Here is a 10,244-nt window from a genome sequence, read left to right as displayed (position 1 = left end):
CATCCAAGTTCAGTGCTATTCGACTCATCCAAGTTCGGTGGTTGGATTCATCCAAGTTCAGTGCTGTTGAACTCATCCAAATTTAGGGGGCACAGGTGGCCCAGTCGTCTAAGGCACCGCAGTTCGCTGTGCAGAGTTGCGTCCCTTGGACCCGCCAGAAACCTATGATTGTGGGTTCGAATCCCGGTTCGCCCCGATTATGTTTCTAGGTTTGTCAGCACCATACCCGTGCTCGTGGGTTTCACCGAAGTGGTAAACGTCTGAGACCTGCATCACTTCGGGCTTTCCTCCCACATTAAGCTGACACACCGTGATATAACTGGAATACTGTTAAAAGCGGCGTTAAACCCAACTCACTCACTCACTCACTCATCCAAATTTGGTTTTATGGGACTCATCCCAGTTTGGTACTAATGTACTCATTCAGGTATCCACTCAGTCTAAGAATAAACATATTACTACACCATAACTAATTCACATCTTTATATGTTTTCAACACAAGATACCCACCAAATGCCGTGTTAAGGTGAGCTAAAATGTCAAGAACATATTTGTCTATGAATGACTGTCTCCATGATGGGGAATTTTTTTTTTCCCAATAGGACAGCTGGGTAGTACATTCCTGTTCAATATCTTGAAATTTAACCCAGAACTAGAAGTACAGAAGCTCACCTTTATTCAGTGACAGAAAATTTGGACGTTGTGTGTCTCAGAACCATTACACAATACTTAGACATAACTAGTTGACCAGTCACCTTTGCTGGTGTTTATATTACACATGTAACTGGTATTAATATTAAATCTGCAATGCCATTATGTAAAATGTATGCTTCATCTGCATCTCTCTTGTAATTATGTTAAGTGAGTGAGTGAGTGAGTTAGGTTTAATACCGCTTTTAACAGTATTCCAGTTATATCACGGCGTGTCAGCTTAATGTGGGAAGAAAGCCCGAAGTGATGCAGGTCTCAGATGTTTACCACTTCGGTGAAACCCACATAATCGAGGCGAAAACCAAGATTTGAACCCACATTCATAGGTTTCAGGCATGCCCAAGGGACGCAACTCGTGCCACCCGTGCCCCCAATTATGTTAAGTGAAACATTATGAAAGTAACACCGCCCCAAAAAATCATAATTAAATGCCAAAAAACGTAATAGCATGTTTTCTGTAATACTCATTATTTCAAGTTTAAATAGCAAAGAAAACAAACTTGCTCATCCTACTGGTATTATTTATCGACAATTCGGTAGGTAAGGCATATGTTCTGACACTAGGATACCTACATAATGTGTCAAGTCATCCACCACAAAGTTTGACTTTGCTTCAGTGTTAAACATAATTATAGTTCAAATACTCATAAATGTGGAATAAATTCAAATAAAAGCAATACATCAAGCAATTGCCCTTAAAAAATGGTATAGTCATACAAATTATTCCTGTATTTGTACGAACATGGGGAAACTCATCTTCCCGAGGCAAGAGGTTACCTGACTATAAAAGTCCAGGATTTGCAAAACATGTGCACCACCAACTCATTGTCAGAAGATATTTTCCAAATCGTTTCATTTTTTAAGGTGCTCACATGATATGATGCATTTCGTGATGTACCAGTAAGACCCGTTTTATCACAATATATATCTTGATTATCAATCAGATCGTCCTGACCGGGCACTACCATTTTGTGTGAAGCAAATGCAAGTGATACGAGAGGTGGAAGCTGATTGGTCCATAGGAGAGGCTATGGACTTTTAAAGTCAGTTAACTCTCTTGCCTCGGGAAGATGGGGGAAACTTCAAAATCGTAAACTCTTGATTTTTTCATTCATTCAAAAACATCATTATTGAGTTTTTTTTACTTATTTAAATTTTACATCAAATTATATTTAATACTTATACTATCTCACACTATGTATTTCTCCTTCTTCTTTTGATCCTATGTGGAAAAGTGCTTGAACAAAGTTTCCAGCTTATAAAAATACATTCACCTGACCACATCCCAGCATCACCATGGTCACTACCCAAACAAATGGGTCACACTCTATAACCCCATGCATAGCTACCAACACGACCTGATCACATGACTATCTCTGCCACATCATTCTCTTTCTTAGTGCTGACAGGCAAGAGGAGCTGTGATGTGGGGATGGTTGGGAGGGCATATAGCATGTGAAACAGGATAGATATTATTAGTATACAATTTATTGTAAAATTTACAAAATTTTAAACATATCCTATCTCACACTATGCCTTTATCCCACGGTCAGACATATGGGGTGCAGATCACCTAGCCTAAGTAGACTACAACCGTGAGACGTACACAAGGAAGCTGGTGTTGGACCGTGACACAAGCATAAGTCGTAATAATGTCGCATGTCGTAAAGACAAGAACTCGAGAGTGGTACAGCACCATATTATGCGATGTAACCCCTTTACGCTAGTCATCCATAACAACATGAGATCAGGTATAACATGCGACATTGATACATGATTGACCGCACAGCTATGAATAGAGATCTATTGCGACTCATAACCAATCCGGAAGGGGTCTCCAGCCAATCAGGTCTACAAGACATACCACACATCTATCTCGGATGGGCAATACAGTAAGCCAGCTTGGCATCTCTTGTAACGCTTCATCAAAGCTACCAATCATGCCAATCATGCCTGCAGGACTGAAGTATGCTAAGACGATAAGAGGAACGATCGACAATATCCACAAGAGGATCTTCAAAACAGTTATGAAGCACGTGCCTAACAAAGGTGGGCAGGTAAATGTTTTTTTTATACCATTGAAAGGGTAGTGCCTTGCGGCAACTCCTGTTGTAGACCGGAGTCGATTATCCTCCACTGGCTACTCAGTCTGGGAATCCGAATAATAATGACAACAAACAAAGGAGCAATGATTCCAATATTTATTCTGTATATACAGGACACGGAGTACTGACACACAGGTGCCGGTATAGTATCGTCTATCTGTGTTGATGGGCAGTCGTCAGCTGTAGTGTTAGGACCAAAGGACCATTGGTGAGGACCCTGAATGTCGGTGACTGAGATGTCACGAAGATAGTGAGAAGCGAAGAATGTATCTAACTTCCAAAAGCAACCCTCCATGATGGAGGACAGGGTCTGGTTCGGATGTCACAGAAGGTGGCAATCCAGCGATGATCTTCCCACAGAGGAAGATGGTGAAACTCTCTTTATGCAATCTTTACCAATGCTATGAACCAACTTTGAGCTTTTGAATACCTTCAGGTAGAAGGCCGGTTAGGGTAAAGGCATAGGAGTTGAGGTTCTCCCATGAGATGGCCAGAGCGTCTTGGTCCCATGCCCAAGGATCTGGGATGGGACAGACACTAAATGCTGTATCTTCGACCACCCATGCCCTGTTTGGTGTCGAAGAGAGCCCCGATGAACTGTAGACGTTGAGTGGGAGTTGTTTCAGACTTTACAACGTTGATGAGCTGCTGTGTAAACTCTAGATGCTGTACGAGGATGTCTGAATCAGCATGGTCTTGAATACAATCGTCGATGTACGCCTCAAAGATTATTCCTTGGATGTGCAAGAACTTTGGGAGATCGGGAGCACCTTCCTTTGGTAGTGGAGGCTTTGGAAAATTAACCGGACACAATGGCATTCCTCCCGGTGGATTGGAACATGTAAGTACACGTCCTGCAGTTCAAGACTGACCATGTGGTCTCCTGGCTGGCTGACTGATTGAAGAAGCGTGATAGACGTCATGTGAAAATGCGGCGGATATTCGATGTATATAATGCATTGAATGTCTTCATGTTGAAGATCATCCTGAGCTTCATGCCGTCTTTCTTCTGGAACGGAAAAATCTGGATTTGGACCTAGAAAATCTAGAGCTAATTTGGAAACCAAAGTACCGATTGGTTCCTGTAGAGCCAGAGCTGGATACTCTGACTGGAGGTTGTCGGAGGTGTCCCCCCAACAGCAGCTTCATTTTGAAGGAAATGTGTGATGAAGGAGTCGGACAGGATGAACCAGTTCTCTGCAAAGTAACCTTCCATCTGGATGGGTTGACTGTAGGGACTGTCAAGGCTGATGTAGTCAAGCTGTCCTTCAACATGACTGTACGAACGTCCGATGCGACATATTGTTCCAGTGTAGACATAGTGGCGGACACACTGAGGACAGATGGCTGGTTCATTTTGGCAGGAACGTCATTATGAAAACTGTCAGATACACCATCAACAAACAAAAGGCTTCCTCTGAAAGGTGGGAACATTGGAAAGGTGGGAACATTGGGAACACTTTTGCTCGGGAAGACAACGGCCACAACAGTCACAACATCGATCATGAGGATCAGCAGTGAAGAAAATACATCTGCAATCTTTGCACGAACGGTGATTATTTCATTCTGTTCCCAATTCTCTTCAATCCAGTTAATTGTGTTATAGATGTTATTACGAGGAGGAGGAGGAACCTAAATAAAAGAAGAAAATGGGATAAATGGATTCTCTTAAGACTCAATACACGTCTCCTCAGGGTGGCGATGTGAAAGAGAATGATGTGACAGAGATAGTCCTGTGATCAATTTGTGTAGGTCATTATGCACAGGATTATAGTGCGTGACCCATTTGTTTGGGTAGTGACCATAGTGATGGTGGGATTGGTTCGGGAAAATGTTTTTTCAGAAGCTGGAAACTTTTGTGCAAGCACATTTCCAAATAGTATCGAAAGAAGGAGGCATAGTGTAAGATAGATTAAGTTTAAAATATATATATTTATGTTTTCATAAGTTCTAAACGCCTGTTTTTTCCACATTTTTCAAACATAAATACTGATCTGTAATTTGGCATTCTTTTGACCTTGACCTTTCAGAAAAGTCAATGAAACTAACTCGAGATTTTTTCTAAGACTAAGAGGTCATGTATGCCTAGTTTGAGGATTCTCCTGCAATAATGTATTTATTGGGGTCATAAGCTGTTTGTACACTCATTTCAAAAGCAGTCACCTTGTCCTTCAAAGTCAATCCTGAAGATCCTCTTAACATCTACATATAAAATAGACATTTCTAAAAAATTTATCCCGTATTAATTTTCAGATTAAATACAATTGTCTACAAAGTGACAAAGTGTAATGCAGACACCAAAATCTTGCCGTTTCAACTGTTTAATTACCATGTTAATAAGGTACAATACTTTCACTTTCAGTTTACTAAATTTGCAAAAACTACGTAGTTTGTAATAGCTGTTGACAGTTTCATCTGTGGATTATGTTAAGATGGTGGTGTTTAATGAAGATCGATAAACCTTACCATTTGCTGCAAACAGTGAACTTTGTGATTTATTAATAGCATTATGCATAAAATATTTAATGAAAACATTTAAGAAATAAACGATGAGTGGGGGTTGCTTATCATGACTCCCTCAATAGAATCCGACCTCAGCAATGTTGAACAAGTCCATTTCATGCACAGGTAGGTATTTCCTGCATATTCTCATAATCTTCATGTCGATTTCCTGTAACTTTTCTCCCAACACTGATTGTCATATCTCTCCCGGTTTTGGATGCGATCGTTCGGCCATCGCATTTATCTGTGTTGCCCAGTTACATCTATAGGGAACAACTCAAGAGACACTCCCCTCTCAAACATAACATGATGTCATCAAGTTGTGAGCACATGATCGAATCTCCAGAAATGACGTCATGAAAGAACAATGTTTTATCGTGAAATAAACCACACTTCATTTTTCATTGTTCTTTGTGATTTATCGCGTAGCTATCTTATATTACCTTCTGTATAATATGCATTTTATTGATCCTTTATAAGAGTAATGGTTGTACTTGTAGGAAACTTTCACACAGTTGTAATTTTTCTTCTGGTGACGTTTCTGACAGATTGCAATCAGGAAAAATAGTTTCATGAATGTCATCTTTCTACAAACATCCAGCTTATCCACAGTCATTCACCTGTTTTGGAACAGTTTTTTGACAACACTTATATTCACATCATCTTCTTCATGATATGAATTAGTACTTGTTACTATCTGACAAACATACAGTTCTTGTACTAATGTTTCAGCAGGTGTCTGTGGTACCTGAGACATGTTTCAAAATGAAAGAAGTGTCACTTGTATAGATATTTCCAAAAGATACATGGTGGTAAGAGATATCTGAAGCTACAGAAGGGGTGGTGTTTAACTTTTTTCCAGGTGTATAACACGGACATGTTTTGAGCATCTGGTAGTCACAATTGGACCTTTAACTAATTACACACACCCTATTTACCTGCCATGGTGATTGATTACCCAATCTACAAAATCACGACTTACAACCAGCATAGGTTGCTGGGATCCTATTCTCACTTAGAATGAGGTGAGGTGAAATTGGGTTTAACGTCGCGTCCAAGATTATTGCACTTATATAGCGACGTGCATGTACATGTGTTTGTGTGGCTGCTTGTACTAGTCGCCGATTTATAGTGCTAGCTCACTGAGATACCATGCCGCAGTTTAACATCAATACCCCACTCAGACACAGTTTATTGACCCCTAGCCGACCAGTCCTTGTTTTAGCCCCTTAATTCCGAGCGCCAGACAGGGTAACAACAAGTACCATCTTTTAACGTCTTTTGGTATGATGCGGTCGGGGATCGAACCCCGGACCTTCCGCTCTCCAGGCGGACGCTCTACCACTAGACCACAGAGGCGGTCACCACTTAGAATGACCACAGGGGGCCTGTTTAGTAAGTGAAATAAGAACACAACACAAACTTCATAACAAATGGCCAACAACAGATTTAATCTGTATGAAAACAACTGCTTCAGACAGACATTGATGTGAATTCAAATAAATAAAAGACTTTCAAAATTCCATCCATTCTTTGAACATGCATTGGTCAGTTAACAAGCATGGAATCCCAATTGAGTTACAACAGCAACAAGTTCAAATTGCAGAATCAACAACAATACCTGGGGTGTGGATGTAGCTGCCGTGATTCCCAGTTCAGTAGTTGGATGTTCTGTTGAATGTCATAATGCTGATGTCCAGGCATAGCTCACTCTATACAAAATATGTACTTGACATTTCATGACAGTTCAAATAACAGATTTAATCCCTCTGATGCTTCAACTGACATCAGAGGAAAGTAAAACTTCACAAGATTACAATGACCAGAGATGAACAACTATGCTGTTCGTATCAAATAGAAGATTGCACAATATGTCTACTGTATATTATTGGGTATTTGCTGACCCCAAATTTGAATCTTGAAATCCAAATCTAATTCATATGCCTCACCTTGCCAAACCTATAATCATCACTTTTCTTCAGCTCTACTGGCAACGACCCCATTCATCGATGCTGGTGGTGAATACTTATTTCTTAATACCACACATCTAAGATGACCCTCCTTTCTAACTCCTGAGAGTTGTATCTAAAAAATGCGCACATACCCCAAAATACATAGTAAGTGGAATTAGAAGACATGCGCTTGTGAAATATATTACAGATATTGTTGCTGTAGATTTATAAATTTCTTCTAAGAGAGGTACACACAAAGACATATTTCTCAGCTGACAAGATTCAGATTCAATTTTAAAGAAGATACATGACATTGAGAATATTTGAATGTTCACTTACAAATAGAAATCATGATGACAAAGTACAACATAACCACATGTTTGGCAAGAAAATATTCATTAATACATGTCCACCTCCATATTGAGATCAAGGTTAGTTTCCATGACGACAATGTTAAACTGATCACACAGGCTTTCAGTCAACTTTCTCATATGGTTTAAAAAATAATAGAACAAGAATGGATAAATGTTTATGCAAGTCAAACTGTTTTGATTACCAATGCAGATGGAAAACTGCTAGTAATAAAGGTATGGATAACTTGAGCATGCTGAATACTTGCGTGAAAATTACTAAAACCATTGATAATGCACATGTGTAGTGTGCATCAAGTATGCTATGGTGCTGGCAAGAACATCAGTGTAAGGCTATAACGATGAAGAAGCATGTTTCCCAGGCACTGCTGCAATAACAAAATCACAGAGGCATATCAGTTCTGTTTTCACACAAAAACAAAAAAATTATCCATTTCTCCCCAACCCCCGAAATAAAATCTCAAATGCCAACATCACCAGTTCAGCAACAGTCAATGCCTGAGAAGCAATTTTTCAGCCTAGTATCTTTCCAGCCAAATTTTACTGCTTCTTTACTCCATTTGGTCGTGTTTCTGGCTATTACCAACAGTCTTTGCTGAGACTGTATGAAGTCTTTTAGCACAAACAGATGGAAACTCTCACAGAGCTGTTCAGCTACACACATTACACCTCCACTACTTCAAGGCTGGTCAGGGCTGTCCCATATTTCTTGTACACAATTCACCTCAACTGCTTCATAGTCTTTCAGACCTGTAAATCATTGCTCTATTTCCTGAAACATGTTCAGATACATATCTTTGTTCATCACAACACATAACCATGTGTACACAAGTGTTCCTGTTGAAAGTGAAAGAACTGTCCATATTGCTCCATAGATGCATTGTGTGTCTATTGTTGAAAGAGGTCAACAACCTCTGAAAGGTCCAATCCCTCGTCATCGCCGGTGTTGGGTGGTGCTGAGGTGATGCTGATCGTGTTGGTGGCTGCTGGGACAAAGCCGTGCGGCAAGTTCATCGACTGCACCATCTCCAGGTGATGCGCGCGCTTGATGTGCGTCTTTAAGTTGCCCTTTTGTGTGAAGGACAGGGAACAGTAGCTACAAAGATGAGGTCGCTCACCGCTGTGCTTCTTCAGATGTACCTGAAGTGCGTTCTTCTGGTTGAACGCTTTTTCACACAGATTGCATACGTATGGCCTTTCACCTGGGGAGTTACACAAAATGTAAGTTAAACTCTATATACGACTTGGACATAATTCCATTTCATACAAGTTAATGAAAACCAATGAATATTTGTTTCCAGATAAGCAAATTTAAGGTAAATCTGGTTGCCCAAGGAATTATGACTTCATAGTTTACGTAACATCAGTTGCTTTCTTTGAAAGAGCCTGATCCTAAAGGAGATACACACAGCTGCTACCAGCCTCTTACCTGTGTGTATGCGTTCATGCCTCATCAGCTGGCTGGGTTTCTGGAAGGCCTTGTCGCAAGTCTGACATCTATGTGGAGTAGGCTTCACTTTCTTGGGTATAGAACCAGGGGCATGAGTGGTCAGATGCTCCTTCAGGTGGCTGGACCGCTTGAATGCCTTATGGCATACCTGCGATTCAGGGACAATATGTTGTAAGTGAGTGAGTTGGGTTTCATGCCACTTTACACAGTATTTCAGCTATATCACTGCTTATAGTGGGAGGAAAGGACAAAGTGGTGCATGTCATAGATATTTACCACTTTGATGAATTCCATGAGCTCAGGGAAGTTGCTGACAAACTAAGGATATCATAATCAGGGCAAATATTGCATTCAAACTCACGATGATGATTCTGGCATGCTCAAAGGATGCAACTCTGTTTGACAGATAGTACAGATAGTTGGTTGATGCATGTCATCGGTCCCAATTGTGTGGATTGATGCTCATGATTTCACTCACAGGATTGTCTGATCCAGACTCGATTATTTACAGACCGCCATCATATAGCTGGAATATTGCTGAGTGCAGCGTAAAACAACAAAGCAAAACCAAAAACCATGTGACCACTGAGATACCATGCCAACATAACATAGATACCCACTCAGACACATCATATTGACTAAGCCGACCAGTTTAATACCCTTATGGTCTCCAGACAGGGTGACTGCAAGTAAACAGCTTTTGGCCAGGGGATTGAACCACCCACCTTCAGCTCTCTCCGGGCAGACACTCTATCCGCTACACCACATATGCACTAGGTTGTATGATAGAGCCGTACTGGCTTTTGGATATGTTCTTACCCCACATATATGGTTCCTCTGTAGGGAGTACTTCTCATCATGTATGGGCATGGCTTGGGGGAAGTCTAGTGATGTGTCATCATCATGGACAATGGTTGAGTTGTGGTCGTCTAGCGGCACCTCGTCATCATCGTCATTGTAGTCATCATCATCATCGTCCTCATCGTCATCATTGTTGTCACTCAGCAGAGATTGGTCCTGGTCAACAACCATATGAGACACTTCCGAAACCTGGATACAAAACAGAAAATAGTGGTTCAAAAGTTTAGTTCCTCCGAAAATACAAAACTATTCTTAAAAACTGCAAATTTCTCAGTCATTTATAATGTGTGCA

At 40.6% G+C, this 10,244-nt stretch overlaps 1 protein-coding gene across 2 annotated transcripts in view; it reads right to left on the bottom strand.

Moving 5' to 3' along the window:
- Positions 1-6,741: 6,741 nt before the first annotated feature.
- The window catches only part of LOC124135340 (zinc finger protein 236-like), a 33,748-nt gene continuing 30,245 nt past the window's right edge, over positions 6,742-10,244 (bottom strand). For both annotated transcript variants that reach the window (XM_046500621.2, XM_046500623.2), the window contains exons 21-23: positions 9,911-10,141; positions 9,071-9,239; positions 6,742-8,843 (exon numbers count right to left, since the gene is read on the bottom strand). In XM_046500621.2, coding sequence (XP_046356577.1) covers positions 8,530-8,843; positions 9,071-9,239; positions 9,911-10,141 — 714 coding nt within the window. In that variant the 3' untranslated portion in view covers positions 6,742-8,529. The remainder of the gene's footprint in view (positions 8,844-9,070; positions 9,240-9,910; positions 10,142-10,244) is intronic.

This window comes from Haliotis rufescens, unplaced genomic scaffold, assembly GCF_023055435.1.
Source record: "Haliotis rufescens isolate VD_foot unplaced genomic scaffold, xgHalRufe1.0.p SCAF_19, whole genome shotgun sequence".
NCBI lineage: Eukaryota > Metazoa > Mollusca > Gastropoda > Lepetellida > Haliotidae > Haliotis > Haliotis rufescens.
This window is presented reverse-complemented; position numbering and strand designations above follow the sequence as displayed.